The sequence below is a fragment of the Zea mays genome, chromosome 4 (genome assembly GCF_902167145.1).
Source record: "Zea mays cultivar B73 chromosome 4, Zm-B73-REFERENCE-NAM-5.0, whole genome shotgun sequence".
Classification (NCBI taxonomy): Eukaryota; Viridiplantae; Streptophyta; class Magnoliopsida; order Poales; family Poaceae; genus Zea; species Zea mays.
In genome coordinates this window covers 56,588,632-56,609,404 of record NC_050099.1, presented here as the reverse complement: position 1 = coordinate 56,609,404, position 20,773 = coordinate 56,588,632, and the positions used below count along the sequence as shown (strand labels likewise).

Below are 20,773 nucleotides of genomic sequence, written 5' to 3'. Positions count from 1 at the left end.
ACATTGTACCACACCTTGCCACCTATGGTCTGCTATCAAATTAGCTCGTTCAAGAAGCTAGGGCAACTTCCCTAATACCATATTGTCACTCTGTCATGCTTTTACAAAATCCATAGTTATTAACTGTTATTTCAACCAAATAAATTTTAGCTTTGTGAGAGTATCTCCAACAATACCTCAAAGTGGTGCCTCAAATTGAAATATGAGGCTCTACATAGGAAAAACTACTCCAACAATGACTCATTTTATAAAATTTGGCCAATAAATTATAGGACACTCTCTCAAGTGCCTCAAATATACTACACCGTAGTGGGCTACCCTATAATATAGATTGAGGCTCTACTGTTGGAGCGGAATGTTTTATTGGTGCACTAAATTCTATAAAATATACTCATTTTTAAATTATAGGACATTTTTATAGGTCACTTTTTTGAAGATGCTCTAACAATGTCTCAAACTGGTACCTCATTGAAATATGAGACTACGTAAGAAAAACAACTCCAACATTGTCTTATTTTATAAAATTTGGCCAAACAATTACAGGACATCCTATCAAGTGTCTCAAATATATTGCAGCATATTAGGTTGCCCTATAATCTAGATTTGATGGTTTACTATTAGAGCGGAATGTTTTGTTGGTGTCCTAAATTCTATAAAATATACTCATTTTTAAATTATAGGATTTATAGGTCTATAAAATATACTCATTTTTAAATTATAGGATTTATAGGTCACGTTGCTTGAGATGCTCTCACAATTAACAGTTTCTTCATAGCTTATAGCTAAAATCAGAATTCTAAAAATCTATAGCTGAACTAAACAGTCCTTTATTGCCCATAGAACCAAATCTACACCCTCTCTTTGCATCTCCAAAAAAAAAACACCCTCTCCTTGCAAACAATGATCTATCCCGTGGCTAGAGCCCCCCACGAAGCAGGCGAACACATCTGATCTATCCAAGACGACCGCTGCACGTTAAGAAGCGGATCATTCACCATAACTTTCATTACAGCAGGATTACCGGTTTTCTCTTCAAATTTCTAATAGTTGTGTGCCCGTGCCTTGCAACGGGAACATATAATATCATTGATAGCTTATGTACGTTGAGATGAACATCGACATATATCTGACCGGATCTTCTTCTTCCTTGGGGATCTGGAGAAAAGCCTGTTTGGAAGCCAAACATGTTAAGACCTGATCATGTGCTGCCCTTATGTCTCTAATCATCATCAGCACACTGTTCGACGCTTGTATGAGTCTTGTTAATTTGCATGCATCGTGCATAGTCTCTCAATCATCAATTCATTATAGTATACAGAATTCGTGTGAGTTGTGACAGACATTATCAAATTCATATAAATTATGAGAAAATGTAAAGGGTCCGGGCTGGTTCGGGGGCGACTGCAAGGTTCCACGGGTCGCGCTAGGTGGGCGTGCGGCATGCGTCGGGCGGGCGGGATTGCGGCGTGCGGGCGGTAGGGCGGGCGGGAGGGCGGTTCGCCATGGTTGCGGCGGGATTTGCGGGCTTGCGGTGTGCAGGCGGGAGGACGGTTCGCCTTGGTCGCGGCGGGGTTTGCAGGTTTGCGGCGTGCGGGTGGGCGGGCGTAGGGAGGCGGGGGCAGTCTACAGTAAGTTCTTAATAGTTAGTAGAGATTATTGTTTCTATATGCCTATATCAATCATAGCTGAATGCTCGTGCGTTGCAACGGGAATATATAATACCAGTATACTACAATAACTTATATACAAAATATGTGTTATACCGTTATGAAAAAATGTTTCATAATCAATTTGTGATTCTGACCATACATAAATTTTGTTATTTATAATCTATCTGTTTCACCACTACATTGCAACCATCAGTATCATGCAGACTTCGATATATGTCACGATTTGCATGCTCTCATTATTGGAGAGCATGTTTCACACATACCGGAAGAAATTCCCTCGTACATCGTTAGTCATCGGACACGTACCACCATACGCTTTTGCTTAAACAAAAAGGTAAGTGTATGTTTGCAAGACTAATGGTCAAACATCGTATAACCATAAAGTTAGAATACTATATTAATATATTAAATAAATTAATCCAATAGACATAGATTAACCCAATTAACATAGGATAAATAAATATCTAATTATAAAAGTATGAAACATGGTATAAGCAATGTTGTTACTGCGTAGTAAATAATCATACGAGACTAACACAACTGGAACGGTTCAATTTAGAATTAAAATGGGGAAGTTACGAATTTCCAAAGTTTCTATGTATTTGATATAGAATTAATTAGAAAATCAATTTTATTGTTGTTTCATGACAAAACAGAGGTATTATGTGATAAAAAATAATATTATAGAATTATAGAAATTGGAATGAACTCATTTGGATTTAATATGAAATTTCCATGAATTAAATGGGTTTCTGCAATTATTTTTAAACTAAAAATCAATTTCTAAACTCATTTTCTCTATTTTCTTTATTTCCTGGACTGCGTCCCAAATTCCAGAAAGATTAGGGGCCAAGCTATAAATGTTTTTCTAAACTCTAGACGACGGGTTAAACACAAAAGACGTCTTAGTTGAACTTGTACGCAATTCAACATGAGTCACGTTGGCTAGAGGGTAGAAGGCTATACATTCTGCTCAATAGATCCAAGGTTTGATCCCTGAGAAGCCACGGTTTGATTTTTTTTTTCTGCGCGCGGAACGGGGGAGGGCAGAACGGCAGACTACTCTTACCTTCTTAATAAGTAGTATAGATTTCCTACCGTTCACCACCGTACAAAATTTGTGACAAGTGTTATAACTTTAATTACAGCAGGATTACCGTACAAAATTTCCTACTATGACACCTTTGACCACCTGCAGGTCCCTCCAATGGCCTTCCTCCTCCATCCAAGTACACTAACACAAGTGAGCCTTGGTTAGGTTTCTTTGTAGATTTTGTTTCTCTTCAAATGAAAGGAAGCCTACGTCGCATGACTTGACAAGTCCGCGTGTTAGCAGCCTTCATGTAGGCCACTGACCAAAAGATAATCATACCATATTAGTGTCTGATGTATAATGAAAAGTAGTTCATCGAAATGCTCAGCAAATTCAAATTTCTGAGAACTAATGGAGACCATAAAAGAGTGCTTCCTTACCTGTCCAAATTTTGCAGCGCATTAATATTGGCCAAGGAAAGGCTCAAGCTAGTGTAACCTTTTTGCCTTTTGACTCTCTTGCCTGCACCAGATTCTTCCAGTAATTATCCAATGAATTTCATCATGTAGCCAAAAAAAGTAACTAGATATTGGGGTTTTTCAATGGAAATATCATGGTTTGACTTTTGAGGATTTAAAAATAAGAATGAGGTCACCTTTGTCGAAATAGACTTCCTGGATGACACGAATTCACCAAACTCCCTATCATACCGCATCTTCTCGTCTGCTGGTGTGGAAGGTCTTGCCTTCCTAGTGACGGACATGAGAAGTTCTTTGCTGATGCACGGTTCGGTTTCTGGAACACCGTTCTCCTGGTTGTCCAAAAGTTCATGAATTGCAGCTAGTCCAGCATCCGTTAGAATAGCAGCGAGATCAGCACCAGTAAATCCTTCGGTCAGAGAAGCAACATCTTCGAGACTGGCATCACTTGCCAGTGAAACCTGAATACAAATAGAAAGAAACAAGCATTGGCAACATTTATGACAATGACAATAACACTCTCTCGTAGTCTCATGAATTCATATAGATTCAAAATATGCATAAATATATTAACCTTCTCAGCTTAAAATCATTCACAAAATTGAACAAGATTACAAATGAGATCCCAATTGAGAGGCTGAAAAGTGGCCAAGGCAAAAGGTGGAAGATAACAAAGAAAGTACATAATGCCTGGAATGTTGGTGAAATTAGATATTATGACAGTGAAATCTCTCAATCATGAAAGAAGGCTCACCGTCCTAGAATGCACCTTCAGAATTTCTAAACGTTCATCCCATCGAGGGAAATCACAAAAGACTAGACGATCAAACCTTCCAGGTCGCAAGAGCGCAGCATCGATTAGCTGTGGCTTGCTGTGCAAAAACAATAAGTAATCACATCAAAAGACACAACACAAAAAAAACTAAGGGGGTGTTTGGTTTCTTTAGTCACCCTCCTAAGCTTTAATGACTAAATTTTAGTCCCTAGAATTTCTATTTGGGAGACCTCCTTTAGTCACCCTGTTTGGCAATTTAGGGACTAAAATTACTAAACTTTAGTCACTAAAGTTAAGGAGGTGGGAGCCAAACACCCCCTAAATAAACAAGCCACTTAGTTTTCCCTAAGGTTAGCCCAAAAAATATCTTCAGGGCAATTCCATCTGTCTGTAAAAGTACAGAATACAAGAGCTTGAGACTAGGACTGCACAAATTATAACAGTTGTCATGCTTTGCACAGCACTAACCTCGTAGCTGCAAATACGAATACTCCAGTTAAGGTTTCCACACCATCCAGTTCCGTCAAGAACTGCTTACAAACAAAAAACGCAGGCTTAGATTGTTCTTTTGTTTTCTGGAAATAACAATGACAATAATATTTTATCATTTTACCAGCAAGGAGAGTAGGAGACAGTTTCTTACCTGATTAACTACACGATCAGAAACTCCTGCACTATGAGTTCCTCGCTGGGGTGCAATGGAGTCAAATTCATCAAAGAATAATAGGCAAGGTGCTGCAGCAACGGCCTTTGCAAAAAAGTCGCGAACCTGGAATTGGTTTACTAACATTACAAATGAGACGATCTAGGTGCCTTCTGGGGAACAGGGTTGAGTAAAAAAGATACAAGGAAATATCCTAAACCTTCAAATATCTTTAGTGCAAGAAAAAGGGAAAATGCATGAATGTTTCATGTTTGTGTAATGCTCAAATGAATGAAAAGTTCCTTACAGATTGCTCAGATGAACCAATATACTTATTCAATAGCTCTGGACCCTTGACTGAAATGAATCGCAAAGAACAAGCAGCAGCCGCAGCTCTCACAATGTGAGTTTTACCACATCCAGGTGGTCCATACAGGAGAATGTTTGACCGCAACCGCACAGGTGCCCTGGTAAAGATATTTGGGTATTTTGACGGCAATTCAAGAGTCTACAAGAAGGAACACAAATATAAGTAGGAACATCTACACAAGGAAAAAGAGGTGCCTAATTTTTTCCATGTGTGTTGATGAAACCAACACCCTTAAAACAAGAAAGCAAGAAATGTCCACCTCTTTAATGATAGTTACTGCTTCATCTAGCCCTCCAACATCCTCCCAACCACCATCTTTATCATCAGGAGCATATTTCCTAAGATCACGCATGGCGACTGGAAGGAAGCCATGCATTGCTTTAAAGAAATCTTCCATCAACAAAGTTCGTTTCAGAGAGTTGTGACAAGCATTAGAAGGCAGAAGAAAGCGATAAGCAGCAGTGTGCACAGCCCTATCAACCAAAATTTCCTGCGACACAGTAGCATACATATAGGATCAATACCTTTTTTCCACATCAATCCATGCAAAAGAATATGTCTGCTAGACCAGCTGTGAATATTTGTGACTTCGGTTCATAACCATAACTACCTAAGAAACATGTTTTTCCTCGTTTTTTCTTGTTGAAACAATTGGTCCATAATTATCTTCACAAAAATATGATTAAGTTGGTCATAACGACCAGCGTATGATAGAGTTAGAATTACCAAGTCATATGCATCATAACCTTCACATTTTGATGCTATCTCTGACAGAACTTCCTCAGAACACAATAAATCATGCTCCTCAACTTGATGTTGCAATAGTGCTTTGCGCTCAGGTACTGCAAGAGCAGAAAGCTCAATATGGAAATCAAATCTTCCTGCAAGGTGAAAACGTGTTTTTATTAGCATACTTGAAGTCAGTGACTCAACCAGCACACTTTGAAGAAAAATAGAAAAAAAGAAGTAACCAGAAGAGGTTAAGTCTTGAGGAAGACTCTGAAGTGACTGAACTGAAGCCATAAACGCGATAGGTCCATACCCGCATGTATTTTGAATCTTATCCTAGAAAGCGGTCATGTCATTCAAAAATAAATAAATAACTACACAGGGAAAAGGATGGCATGGTAAAAACATTGTAACAACCATAATCAACACTTATTCTTAACAAATTTTAACAATACAAATAAAGAAAAGTGTAATGACATATCCTCACCTTGTACTCATCCATAATGTCAGCCAAATATTGAACAAGTGAATCAGAAGAACTGGATGATTGAGACACTTGAGGATCTGAGGAGACTGAAACTACACTGTCCAGATCATCAAATATGATGATCGAAGGTGAATGAAGCAGTGCTTCAGACATGCTGTCTTCAATTTCTTGCCTTGTCTCCTTAGCCTTGCCAAGTGCAAGTTTGGAACAATCAATGTATATTCTGCTCTTCAAAAAATAGATGATATGATTAAATTGCATTGTTCTTTCTTTTCAGAATAAGTAATACGCAGAAAGATCGTAACAGGTGTTTTACATGTGCGCCAAGATATCTTTATGGTCCTCAAAGTATTTTGCAGAAGCCCTGGTCAAAGCAGTTTTGCCAGAACCCTGAAACACGAATTAAGCCAAACAAAATTATAAATAACAAAACAAAAACCCTACAGTCAAGTAAAATGGATATCCCATGTGAAAACAGAAAACACCCCATTATCTCAAGTTTCACACAAGAAACTGGATGTTACTTACTCGAGGTCCATATACAATAACATGTCCAGGAAAGGGGAACTTTATTCTGTTAAATAACCTTAGGCTAGTTGCTGATAAGAGCACAGATAACCCTTCAGAAAGGAAAGGATCGACAAAAATAAAGTCAGTTAGTCAACAATAAAAATGTAGCATCCAGAAAACAAACAGATGCAGCAAAGGATTTATTTGGATATCTGGCTAAAAAATATTACTTTTTGTCACATCTGACATTGCATTCTCCATCCAGCCTAAAGAAGACCGAGTCAGCTTGAAACCATCACTGGAACCACTGTCCACTAGGGAATCAAAAGATACAGGCTCGCCAAGCTCGAACTTCCCAAAATGCAGTTCAAGATCATCAGCATTGCTGGTTGGAACACTCCAAGTAGTCTCAATATTAAGTTGTGAATCGTTGAAATTAGAATTTTCAGATGTAAGCTTTAGAAAGTATAAGAATTCAACTCCTTTGGTTCCTTCTTTATCTGTCGCTTCCAAATGGAGCAAAATATTGGTTGGCAAGACTATTGAATTCATCTCAGTATGGCTAGCATGCAAGCCCATTTCTTTAAGGTGCCCAATAAGCCAATGCTTAATAAAAAATTTCTGCCTTGACACTGATTCAGAAATGCTCTCAATATCTGCACCTCGAATATTTTTGTTTTCACTGTAACGAGCTTTCTGGAAGAAATCACCATTTTCTGAAGGAATTCTGGTTATCCTCGAAGTGTCCACTTCCTGACTGACTAATTTACTGCTATCATGAGCATCTTTCACATGCATCTTGAACTTTAAAGGAGATATTGTCACTAGAGGTTCATCCTCCTTGATGTTGGCTGAATATGTCTTAATATATACCCCTAGGATCAGTAAACACACTTCAGCATTGTAAAGTAAATAGCAGAGAAGATTCAACAGTACACTGACAAAATAGTTGCTGGGAAATGCTTTGTCCTCAATCTGAATTCAAAGTCTATATAAGAATCCAGAGACTATATAATTTAGCTGTTTCAAGGGAAAGGGAAGAAAGACATGTGTACTCACATGAATGTACATCAGCACTTATGAAGTGACGAATAGAGTACGGAAGCATAACATGCCCTTTTGCAACAGAGTCTGAAAGTAAGATATAAACAATGGCTTCATGGGACCTTTCTTTAGTTACTGAAATTCCTTTTTTTCGTCCAACTTCTTTGCCTTTTAGAGGTAGTCCTTTCTTTGATGATTTAGGTGAAACAGCGACTAATTGGAGATTGCCAACTGAAATACTTGCAGCTGTATCAGGATGAATTAGCACAGCATAGCTGACAACCACACCTATCTCGACACCTTCATATTTGAATGTATGTGCATACTTCCTATCAGCTGCTTGAACACGCAGGAGTGCCTTTATTTTGACTTGTTCTTTCAGTGCACTTTGCTTTTGTAGATCCTGAGAAGGCTTCTCTTTTCGTTTTTTAGGTGCAACAACAACTTCAGTGCCTGGTACAAGTTGAACTAAAGAAAGAAAAACACAGTGGATCCTAAGCAATAGATAAACTTAACAAATTAAAAAAAAGGAACAATATTGAACAGATTACATACTATGTGATTAATAACATTACATACTATTATATAGAATGCTGGAACAACTCATCCGATGCCACAGTTTTTTTTTAAAAAAAAATTCTTTAGCTTCCTTCATAAGGTGTACATTACTTATAGTACTACTCAGCAGACAATATAAATGTATCAGAATTGATATTCATACATTAAATTCTGAAACATTTTATTAGAAGGGATAAGATGTAAATAACCTGGACTTTTTAAATATATATCTATGTATCTAACTTTGGAAAAATGTAGCTGCTACAAACTAGTAAGATATGTTAGGCTATATAACATGTTTGGCAGAAGTTAATATAAACATTAAAGACAATAATTCCATTAGGCACCCAGCATGAATTATGATGTAGATGGGTATCCCCAAGTTAGGTGCTATAGGTTATTAGTTTTAGGATATTGTAGAATCCATGATCATCTAGTGCCAAATTCCAAAGTAGACAGGAAAATGGACAGAATAAATTTGTACAGGTGAATCAAGAATGTCTTCTGGAAGCTTAACTCAGAAGCTAACGAGTTACTGTATTTGGTCAAGTAGACAATATTTGCTTTCTACCATGATTACAGCACAATTACTTATTAACAAGTGTCAGTAACCTATTTCAAAATGAATTCATGCAAACTTAGTGTCATATAGAAAGATGAACAAATACATCACCCTTGAGCGGTATAATATGTAAAAGGATATTGAAAAGAACATAAAATAATGGTGATAACACAAGTTGTATAAGTTAGCACAATGATGCCAAAATATATATGTGTATATATATACCAACTGTCTTCTCAGGGAAAGATGACAAGACAACAAACTTCACAATATTATGTCCATCCAACCACAATGGGAATTTCATGCCCTCATAAACGATGCCAACCTGATTTCAAAATAATAATAATCAAATTTATGCACCATTTTTTTTAAAAAATGTAACGGGTTGGAATTACTACACTAGGCAAGAATAACAGACATATTGAAAAAAAAGAGAAAACAAAGAACACCTGCTTCAAGATTGTTTCTTCAGCCAAATCAGCACGGCTCTCCAGTATCTCCCAGTCATCCTCACTGTAGGGTTCAATACTGATCGAGTCAGCTTTGGCCAGAGAACGAGCTACGCTCAACTGTGCTATAGTTCCATCAGGCAGCGAGATGCAGTCTGCCAACTCTTGTGCAACCTGCAAGACAGACCATTGATATCACAATACTGCAAATGTCTGGTACACTTTTGCTGCATAACGTACACACACAGGCCACATGAGGGTGTTTCAGGTAACCAAACTGAGGACAAACAAAAGAAGGCCATCAAAGTTCTACTTCTACATGCAGAGATATCGAACGGAATACAAAACTGACAAGGAAATATGAAACAGCTTCACGGTTTTGATCCCTGCAAGGTTACAATTCCAATTTCTCACGCCAACTGTGAAGACCACAGCATCACTCTGTCTGACACTCCACGACCAAATTCACTCCACACGACATCGTGGTATGGTATCAAGCAAGTGACAAGCTCAATTCCAAATTTCCGACAGCAAGCATCGATTCAACCAAGGGTTGACGAATAATTCTGGAAACTTCCGGGCACAGGGTGACAGGGACTCCAAGTGACAAAATTACAGAGACATGTGGCTGGGGCCCGCTCACCTCGATGGCGCTGGATCGGGAAGCGGCGCCGGACCAGGCGAGGGACCAGCGGGCGCCGGCGGGACCGCGAAGTTCGAGCGCGAGGACGGGCGGGAGGTCGCCGGTGGCTGAGGTGCGCTCCAAGTCGTGGATGAGGTGAAGCGGGAGCGCGGCAAAGCAGCTCCGGGCGCCGCCCACCACGTGAACCTGCACTTCCAGCCCGCCGCCGCTCATGGCTGCTAAACTGCTTGACGCCTCCCCGCGCGGCCGCGCCCCAGCCCTTCTGCCTCTCGGCGCTCTCGCAGTCTCGCTTCTCTCTCCTTGATGATGCTCTCTATTTGGTCAAACAAAAGTTTAAGTTCAGGGTTCGCAATTTTGGAACCGAAATTCCGAAATTTCTGAAATTTTCTTCGTTTCGGCTGGAGCTTCGGACTCCGCGCTAAAACGGGCTCTAAAACAGCCCACAAATCCCATAAACCATAAATCGTGACTCACTCTCCCTCCCATCCACCCATCCCACCTGATTTGTTGGCGGCGGCGCTCCAGTCATCACTCGCGCAATCACGCTCACCTCTGCCGACAGCCGGCGGCCCGACGCTCCCTCTGCTCGGTCGTGCACTCAGCTCGCGCGCTCACCCCTCGACGCTCGCGTGCTCCCTCTGCTGCTCCCTGGTTGCGCTCCTCTGCTCTCCCCCACACCGTCGTGCGCGCTCGCCTCCCCGCGGCCGCTCTCTCCCCCCGTGCGCTCCCTCTTGCATCTGCATCCCGCTGCCGCTCCTTTGCTGCCTCTGCTGCGTGACTGTGTCCCGCGGACACGCCCATTGGTTCACCTCCAGGTCCTCGATGTCGCATGCTCCTCCTCGTGCTGCAAAATTGGAAATGCCTTGTTTTAATAATATAGTTAGCTACACAATTGAAAATGCCTTGTTTGAGTTTTGGTTGTGATGGAAATGCCTTGTTTGCAGTTTTGATTGTGATGGAAGGATGCAGTGTACGGGGCAAGGGAAAAGAGCCATGTATTGGTGAATCGTCATCGGGTGCAGCCTGTGAATGGTTGGTTACTACCGATGGTAAGGCTTTCTAGCATTAGATTAGCACTATTGAGTTCTCACATGCAAACTGGAAGTAGAAATTTTAGTTCTCTAGTGGAAAGTCATGCATGAATTACATTGTTAATTTCATGCCACATAAATTTGTTTATTGTTTTGCGTCATTTATTTTTATATTACTAGGAACTTGCAAACAACTACAAGGTTCTATTGATGACCCATGGAGTCATGGTGAGAAGTGGAAGAAACAGGGATTCAAGTGTGCTTATTGCGGGTGTGCTAAGGAGAGTGGAGGTAAGACCCGTCTAAGGTGCCATCTAGCTGGTTTGTCTATGCAAGAGGGAAAAAGAGGCAGATTCTAAAGAGCATGAACTCTTTGTGGATATGGATCTAGCATATAGTGATGCTAGAAGAGAATAAATACCTAAGGATCAAGCTGGACAGATGGCGTGGACACTAAGGGAATCATTGTTGGATCAAAGGACATCTGTCAATAGCCCACCTTTAGGCAGAAGTAGCACTGGGACAAGCAATACCACCCCACCATTAGCTGCAGGCTCTCGTAGGTAGAGTAGGATGGATAGATACTATCGGAGTTCAAGTGTGACTCAGGACATATGTGATATAGATTTGCAATGCAGTAAGATGTCAACATAGCCTAGGATAGACGTTATGTTGCATGGGGGTAACAAAGAGAGACTTGGTAAAACTTGGGTGAAATGGTTCCATGCCAATGGTATTCCTGGAAGGAAAGCAAACTGCCCATATTTTGTAGCAGCGGTAAACTATCTCAACAGCTTGGGGAAGGAGTGGCTGTTCCAAGGGGAAGAGATATAGATGGGCCATTACTAAATATGAACTATGAGGACCTACAGACTCACATGGACCAATACAAGGAAGGTTGGGGTCGCTTTGGGGTCACTATTATGTGTGATTCATGGAGAGGGCCAACCATGATGTGCATTATTAATTTTATGATTTGTTGCAATGGTTGCATGTTCTTTCATAAAACTGTGGATGCAACTGGTCAAATACAAAATGCAGAATTTATAGTTTACAATTTCATGTTTGCACCCTCATGTTTGCTGCTAGTATAGTTTAGAATTTCTAAAATTTCTATCTAGTTGTCATGTTTTTTGTGGATGCCTATTGTAGGGGCTGCACTTGATCCAAAAGCACTTTTTTTATACATCAAAATTAGCCACCCATCATAGTGCTATATTGGTTGTAACATTGGCAATCAAGAAGCTAGCACACTCACCTATAGAAGCATCAATTGCAATTGATCAATTTACAAGAACATTTAGCAAAAAAGAGAAGTTATTTGGATCACTAGAGGCTCGATCCTCGGCACTTCGTGCTGATGCTAATCCTGGTAAAGTATCCTTTCCTTGTCCAAATCAACTTCTATCATTGTAGTTGATTGCTATTTACAACTTTCGTTGATATTTATATTGTTTTATTCATTGTAGCTGATTGGTGAAATTCATACGGAGGGCAATGCAAAGAATCACAGTGTTGTTCATCTAGTGGTTGTGAGCATAACTGTAGTATGTTTGCTCTAGTCCATACTAAGTTGAGAAATCTCTTAGGCTATGAGAAGCTAGATAGGTTAGTCTATGTCCATTATAACTTAAAGTTTCTGATCCAACAATTTGTACTTGACAATCCCCAAGAAAAGGAGATAGATCCATATAGTGTGATGATGGATGTTGTTCTTTTTTATGAAAATAATCCAATCTTAGAGTGGTTCAGCAACTCTAGATCTGAGTCTAGACCAATCCTTGATGGAAATGATGACGACAACAATTACTGGGATGCACCTGGTAATTTCTCATTGAAGAACTGCAAATGAGTAAATCAGATGTGGCTGCATTCAAAAGGAATCTTAGTTTTGGTAAAAATAGCAGACGGAATAAACCAATGAGTCAATTAGATGAGGAAGAAGAGTTTGAAGATGACTATGAGTCAGATTCTCCACATGGTAGTCCATTGTATGATGAGCCATGGGACATTTGTTCTGATGATGAAGGTAATTGTGAGATCTTATTGTGATCCATTTTATCTCCATGTTAATATTTTGTTTGAAACCTGATCTGTTCCATATGTGGTGGTCATGTGTTAGGAAACAACTCAGGCGGGGTTGATTGCTTGGAAGATAAATTGGGTTATGATATCATGGCCCCTAGGATGGTGATATCCTGGCCCAAGGCTTAATATAATTAATAGAGTACTCATATCAACAAGGTGCATCTTCTTTTTCGGAAGCCTATCTCGAAAGAACTTCCAAGTTAAGCGTGTTTGGCTTGGAGCAATTTGGGATGGGTGACCGACCAGGAAGTTTTCTCGAGTGCACATGAGTGAGGACAAAGTGCGCACAAAAGACTCGTGTTGGTCTGTGGGGACGATATATGATCCTAGAGAGCTGCCAGGAGTAAGTACCGCCGGTCCAAGGATTGGACTGAGTGTTACAAGTGGTATCAGAGCTGACCCTCGCGGTTTCACGGGCGTGTGTGGGTTAGAGGGTTCGGGTATATGACACATGACACATATGGGCCCGGAGTGGTCATATGGCATGGCATATGACGACACTAGACGTACAGGCATGGCTAAGAGGGGAGGTTCCTGGATTGGGGTTGACCGACGAGGACGTCAGTCTTCTAAGGGGGGGTGGATTGTGATATCCTGGCCCTTGTGATGGTGATATCCTGGCCCAAGGCTTAATATAATTAATAGAGTACTCATATCAACAAGGTGCATCTTCTTTTTCGGAAGCCTATCTCGAAAGAACTTTCAAGTTAAGTGTGTTTGGCTTGGAGCAATTTGGGATGGGTGACTGACCGGGAAGTTTTCTTGGGTGCGCATGAGTGAGGACAAAGTGCGCACAAAAGACTCGTGTTGGTCTGTGGGGACGATATATGATCCTAGAGAGCTACTAGGAGTAAGTACCGCTGGTCCAGAGATTGGACGGGGTGTTACACAATGGAAGCGGGATCTAACGATTGTGGATTCTTTGTTATGAGATATATGTAGTACTACGACTACTTCGATGGAGCTATCAACGTAGTTATTGATCCGGTACGTAATCGCCAGATAGTTGTTTTTGTACTATGACACAATGTATGCATGATATTGTCTAACTCACACTTCCCTTATAATGGTTTGCAGGATAATTCAGAGGACCTTCGCTCTCTTGCACTGTATTACATGCTATTCCATCGCCTAAACAAAAACCGCCATTTGCCTCTAGATTTAGAAAGATTCAAGTTCTCTCGGTAGTAGTCTAATCTAGATCGTTGTCACCGAACTGAGATTATGTCCATCAAGGTCTGTTGGCTTCTATTAGCATATAGAACATATTTTTGTCCATATGCGCACTTAACAAGCTCCTAGCTATGTGTTACTAGATATATTTTATATGGTAATATGCTATTTGTCACTATATTTATCTGTCGCTTTTTACGTATATATGTTGTCCTGTAATTTTGCATTTCGGTTCTGTCATGATTACGCATTTATCTGATATGGTTTCCTATTTTTAGTTCAGTTTTTTATGCTAGAAGATAGCATATACTGAGTGATAACAATGCGCCAGCAGTTTATTGAAAGGAATGAAAATCAGTTTGTGTAAAAAAGGCACCGCTTGCATATTGCATCGGAAATAATCCCATAAAATCAAAACGCCACCGCTTGCATATTGCATCGGAAATAATCCCAAAAATGGTGTTCCTAAGAATTAGAACCCACTCCCTACGGTTTAGCATGGCAATAGGGCTCCCACGGTAACTAATCCATCTATTAACATTTATCAATTTTTAATGTATCTAACTAGGTATATGCTCGTGCGTTGCAACAGGTGACATTTGTACACACATAGGTCATTGTTTAGTGATGTTATCAGCTGATGGGTCACACTTGTGTATGTATAGGTCATTGTTTACTGATGTTATCAACCGAACTCTGCGTATCAGGTCAACACGCGAGGGAGGTGGCATCGGGAGGCAGGCTCGGGGGCGGGGCATCGGGTGTGTGCGACCATGAATCGCGTTGAGAGGCAGGCTCGAGGGGCGGCATGTGGCTGGAGGCCGTGGCATGCGGAGCGCTGCGCGATTGGAGCAAGAGACGGGGAAGAGCCAGAGGAGGCCAGGCGTGGATGGTTTTGCCAAAAGTGTCGAGTCCATTTGTCGGAGATAGGAAAGGCAGAACCAGAGAGGGTCAGCCTACGCCTTACCTTCTTCATAGTAGTAAGTTAGGTACCTATACGTTGTTATGAACATACATATGCCTTGTTTAAATAAGAGTTATTTAAACATGTTCCAACAGAATTTGCGAGTAAAGTTTGTTTGGTGTTTATACCTTTCCCTCGTGATCTTCTAGACTGCCTTCTTCATCGAGATAAGTAGAGATTGACATATCCTATTTGAATGTGAACCAATCCTATAATTCATTTACCAACTGTATTTTTATATGTGCCCAAAACGTTGTGGGTTCCACAACATTGTACAAGCTTGGCTATATTGGGCACCAACTATATATAAAGCTAGTTTATCCTATTTAGAGTGTTCTTCCTATTGGACATCTTCAGAATCGTCAACAGAGATTAGACGAAATAGGAGATGTTTTTGACACCGTGAGCTTGCCTATGATAGATAGACCAGCAATCAAATTTGCTTTCATTGGTTAAGCAAGATCACCCCATTAGAGTTGGCAAACAACGTCCAAAATAAGTTAGCAAAGTACCTAACAAATTATACTTAAAAATGAGAGAATTACCTTTGCGCAAATTTTCGTGCATTGCCACGAAAGTTAAAAATTAGTGTAAAATATAGATAAAGGATGACAAACATCACTATGATAAATATGTAACTTAGAAACGGTAAAAGTTGGTGCTTTATTCTGAACAAATTTTGAAGAAACAAATTAAAAAAAATTAAAATATAGATCCATTATTCCAAATTTTAAATGGTGGCAGTAGCACTGGAACACCTCATTGCACAAGCTCCACTATACTTCAAATGTGTCCTATTAGTATGCAGGGCATACTGCAATTCTAATAGATTGAAATAGAAAACTTTTCATTCCACGTGACATCCACTCCAACACTTTTCTTTATCGCTAATCACAAATGATTCTGTAAAGGATGGTCATAATCTACAAACTCTATCCATCCGTTTAAATCTGATTCATATAATATTTTTTTCCAAAAAATATGAAACTTCTTGTGGGCAAACAACAAATTAAATAGAACCTACTTAAACATATTAACTGAAAACTAAGGTTGCTAATAAAGAGGAGGGAAGAAACAAAATCTATGTGAAACTATACACGGGTCGTTTCCGTCCTTTACAAAGAAAACCTGAAATGTTTCAGCTCCAAAAACAACGCCACAACCCCTTTTGGAATCAGCGACCATGCACACAACCTACTCCTTCAGGTCTTGTTCATTTATGCCGGATTGGTGGGTCGGAACGATTCCTAATCGGATTGGATCTCTAATTTATATAAACTTTGATTAGCCAGAACGATTTCGGGTGCAATCTGACGTAAACGAACAAGGCCTCACTTGAACCCAAGTTATTCATGTTGTAGGCCAAATTTCCAATGAGTGACAAGTTTGGTAAAAGGCTATAGCTACAAAGAAAGGGAAATACAGTGAGAGGGAGTTAGAAGTGAAGCTGTGTTAGTAGGTTCCTGCAACTATACTGCATCATGAGGCTCACATATCTCAAATACCACGGCACAGTCATCTAATAGTGCATCAAGGACTAAATATCAGAGTTGTCAAAAACTGAATCGCAAATGGCTGTGTTAAGAGCAACAATTAAATCAGCATTGCAGCAGGCGCAGAGTGGATGTACACTTGAACCGGATGTCAACATCGTTCTTGGTGAGCTCGGTGGCGTTGATCTACTCCATGGAAATGTTGGCGAGGTCCTTGATGCTGTCGTCCATGAACAGCCACATGTGCTCCTTCTCCAGCTTCACCTTCTCTTGGGGGTTTAGTCCGATCGGGTACTTTTACTTGAGAGCCTAGTTCCCTCTCTCCTGTGCCTCGACCCTCGGCTTTAGCCGCTCCACTGGGACCTCCTGTCTCGCTAGCAGGGACGATAGTATAAAGGACCTCGTCCTATAAGAAATATTAGTGATATTTATATTTTTAAATAAATTTATTGAAAATAGATCCAAAGATATATTGAATAATACTAATTATGTATTGTATATTTAATCAAAGTTGAATGTTTGGAAGATAAAATTTTAGTGCTGCAAATACGAATTGCATTCAAATAGGGGTAATATAATAACTTCTCGTGGTTAACGTTGAGGATTTACATGCCACATCATTCAGAGTTTCCAACAAGAGGAACATGACAGAAAAGTTCTAACTATAAGAAGTTGAAATTAAGGTTGCAAGAAGAAGAAAAAGAAAGAAACGTTACAACCAGGAAGCACGAACATGAATTAATGTTTGATTTTTCATTGAAACATGAAAACAATTGCATGTATATATGGGTGCAATTGGAAGATCAGCTGCTTGGGTCTCCGCTTAGACCTCTCCTTGAATGCAAGTAGGAGTTCCCTGCAGATATTTTGTAAATTGAGGAACTCTTATTCGGGTGTAAACTCTCAGTGGGGTGTCATTTAAATTTCAGAGATTACGATGACCGTACTTGACAATGTCTTCCAGGCCATTGATGAGCTCTTTACGATGACCTTGTGCACGGACAATCCCATTATAGTTAGCCACCTTGGGCCAGTCTTGGGAGGCAACAACCTACATAGAACCATAAAGTGTTACTATAATGATATGATACTATCCCTACTGTAAACAAAAAAGATCTTACAGAAGCAATGGAAGGGGCGGTATCATCTAGAGCGGGAGGGTGAGTAACATCAGCACCAAATATAATTGTTGGTTCAATTGTAACACCCGACAAGCTTTCTTTGGGATTAGCAAATTCTAAGTTTCTTCCTCCAAACTGCAAAGAATGAATACATTAGTACCATGCTTCTCAACAAATTTTGTGAAGAGATCAAGTTGAGATTAACCTTGGCATTGATCTTAATAGCAACATTAGCAAAATACGCAGGACCTGCACTTCTAACATTTTTATCCAGGCAACACTGCGACATGATACCAATCTCTGTCTCGCAGATCCTTTTGAAATTACCTATTGTTGAGAGTAGTCAAGCATGACATATATATGTGATAATCAGGGAATAAACAAAGTTTGCTGTAATAAATATTACCATATAAGCTGCCATTTTTCTCTGACAGTATAGCAAGCAAAAGATCAATTTTTAATGTATCTAATATATCTTTACTAACTATTAAGAAGCTAACGTAGACCGCCCCGCCTCCCTTATCGTGGTCGCATGCACCTACATGGCTGCTGCATGCAAGCCACATAAGCGTGCACAAGCTATGCATGGCTGCTGCATGCAAGCATGCAAGGCGTCGCACAAGCTGCTGCATGCATGCAAGCCGCAGAACCTGCTGCATACAAGCATCGTGTCTCCCTTCTCTACTAACTATTAAGAAGCTAACGTAGACCGCCCCCGCCTCCCCTTATCGTGGTCGCATGCACCTGCATGGCTGCTGCATGCAAGCCGCACAAGCGCGCACAAGCTCTGCATGGCTGCTGCATGCAAGCCGCTGCACAAGCTCTGCATGGCTGCTGCATGCAAGCATGCAAGCTGTCGCACAAGCTGCTACATGCATGCAAGCCGCAGAACCTGCTGCATACAAGCATCGTGTCTCCCTCCACTCATGAAGCGTCGTGGAAATTGAGGGGGCTGGCCTGGTGGCTGGCTGCTGTCCGCCTGTCCCTCTGCTGCAAGCCTGCAGTGCTGCTAAGTTGTTGTCGGCTCGATTGGTTCCCCTATCCGGGCAGGGCTAGCCGGCTAGCCCTATGGACTCGAGGGCCGGTTCGCAATCTTACTCTTACCCACTGGGCGCAGCTGCTGGTAGCATCGTACAATCTACAATTTCCAGTTCGAGAATAAAATCAGCTAGACAAAAATCACAAATCCAACAAAATCTTATATGTACTCGCACAAAAACAATTAGCCATATATACTTTTTAATTTAGGTCATCAACCACTATGCACTAAGGAACACTATGCAAGCACTGATGGGCTGGGCGGGAGGAACCTAGCGAGAAGCCACCCATCGTGTTTCCTCTGAGGCTCTGCGATCGTCGTTGTCTTGTTGCATGCACTGGGGCTGAACGCGCTGCTGCTCCTCTGCATGTGCGTGTTCCCTGCCCCAGCGTGGTCGCAGAACACGACCATGGCCACAGCCGCGCCGACGTCCGTCGAGGGGTTCAACTGCACCGCCAACCGCACGTACCCATGCCAGGCGTACGCGCTCTACCGCGCCGGCTTCGCGGGTGTGCCGCTCGATCTCGCGGCCATCGGTGACCTCTTCGCCGTCAGTCGCTTCATGGTCGCGCACGCCAACAGCCTCTCCACGACGGTCGCGCCGGCCAACGGGCAGCCGCTGCTCGTGCCACTCCAGTGCGGCTGCCCCTCCCGGTCCCCCAGCTCGTACGCGCCGATGCAGTACCAGATCGGCCTAGGGGACACCTACTGGATCATCTCCACCACCAAGCTACAGAACCTCACGCAGTACCAGGCTGTGGAGCGCGTGAACCCCACGCTGGTGCCCACCGACCTCGACGTTGGCACCATGGTCACGTTCCCCGTCTTCTGCCAGTGCCCGGCCGCCGCCGCCGACAACGCCACGACGCTCGTCACCTACGTCATGCAGCCCGGGGACACGTACGTGTCCGTTGTCGCTGCCTTCTCCGTCGCCTATCCACAGTGAAAGACACGATGCGGCGGCCGCCTGTGCATGCACTGAGGATGAGCGCGCTGTTGCTGCTCCTCTGCTTGTGCGCGTTCCCCGCCCCGGCGCGGTCGTAGAACACGACCACGGCCATGGCCAAATTTATTCAACTAGATGGAGCCGAAGGCTGAAGGTACGACTGGTGATAAAACGATATATGATTTGTGCATGAATATGTGCTTCAGCTTATGCAACATAAGACAAGTTAGAAATTTAACTATCTGTGTGCGGTTATTAATGTCTTAGAAATTTTAACTCTCGTGGTAACGCACGGGCACATATCTAGTTATTTAGTAAGGGCAAACATGTGAAACTGTACTCCAAATAATCACTCCTTCGTTGGCAATCATAGAAAAATGTACTCTAAAGATTCTAGTAACACCATTTATTCATAGTAAATTGTTTCTGTTCACCTTAACTACTTTCATTACTGAGGATAATTCATATAGTGAGATTTTAACACAAATAATCATTATATAGTAGCATGAACATAACATGTAACACATGAAATCTTATTTTAAGAGTAAGAACATTTTCTTAAAAAATAAAATAAAATAAAATAAAATGACTTTTAATAATGATACCTTTTGTTTATAATTTTTTTGCCTCCCTAAACTAAATGAATGACAATATTAAAAGTTTGGTAGAACAAAACTGGGACCAATAAATAGATAAAGAAAGGTTGATTCTTGTAACACCCCGTTCAATCCCTGGACCGGCGGTACTTACTCCTAGCAGCTCTCTAGGATCATATATCATCCCCACAGACCAACACGAGTCTTTTGTGCACACTTTGTCCTCACTCATGCACACCCGAGAAAACTTCCCGGTCGGTCACTCATCCGAAATTGCTCCAAGCCAAGCACACTTAACTTGGAGGTTCTTTCGATATAGGCTTCCGAAAAAGAAGATGCACCTTGTTGGTATTAATCTCTACTACTTATT

The 20,773-nt window shown here is 41.3% G+C and overlaps 1 protein-coding gene and 1 long non-coding RNA gene across 4 annotated transcripts; both read right to left on the bottom strand.

Moving 5' to 3' along the window:
• Positions 1 to 2,575: 2,575 nt before the first annotated feature.
• Positions 2,576 to 10,693, bottom strand: LOC103653276 (peroxisome biogenesis protein 1). Of its 3 annotated transcripts, XM_008680214.3 has the most exons (18): positions 9,953 to 10,693; positions 9,310 to 9,483; positions 9,086 to 9,185; positions 7,756 to 8,208; positions 6,927 to 7,571; positions 6,715 to 6,806; positions 6,503 to 6,576; positions 6,187 to 6,409; positions 5,942 to 6,035; positions 5,697 to 5,851; positions 5,230 to 5,460; positions 4,908 to 5,108; positions 4,601 to 4,726; positions 4,426 to 4,487; positions 3,937 to 4,054; positions 3,359 to 3,643; positions 3,144 to 3,225; positions 2,576 to 3,021 (listed from the first exon to the last, which is right to left on the bottom strand). In XM_008680214.3, the coding sequence occupies exons 1-17, from the start codon at positions 10,163 to 10,165 to the stop codon at positions 3,187 to 3,189; spliced, it is 3,285 nt and encodes a 1,094-aa protein (XP_008678436.1). In that variant the 5' UTR covers positions 10,166 to 10,693; the 3' UTR covers positions 2,576 to 3,021; positions 3,144 to 3,186. The 3 variants fall into 3 exon arrangements, 2 of the variants coding, with proteins under 2 accessions (XP_008678436.1, XP_008678437.1); XR_002269098.2 differs by lacking the exon at positions 3,937 to 4,054 and having other exon boundaries at positions 2,648 to 3,021; XM_008680215.4 differs by lacking the exons at positions 3,937 to 4,054; positions 4,426 to 4,487.
• A 6,597-nt stretch (positions 10,694 to 17,290) lies between these two features.
• Positions 17,291 to 18,114, bottom strand: LOC103653274 (uncharacterized). Its single transcript, XR_565372.3, has 4 exons — positions 18,028 to 18,114; positions 17,823 to 17,957; positions 17,649 to 17,752; positions 17,291 to 17,557 (listed from the first exon to the last, which is right to left on the bottom strand). It is a non-coding gene; the product is annotated as an uncharacterized lncRNA (long non-coding RNA).
• Positions 18,115 to 20,773: the final 2,659 nt, after the last annotated feature.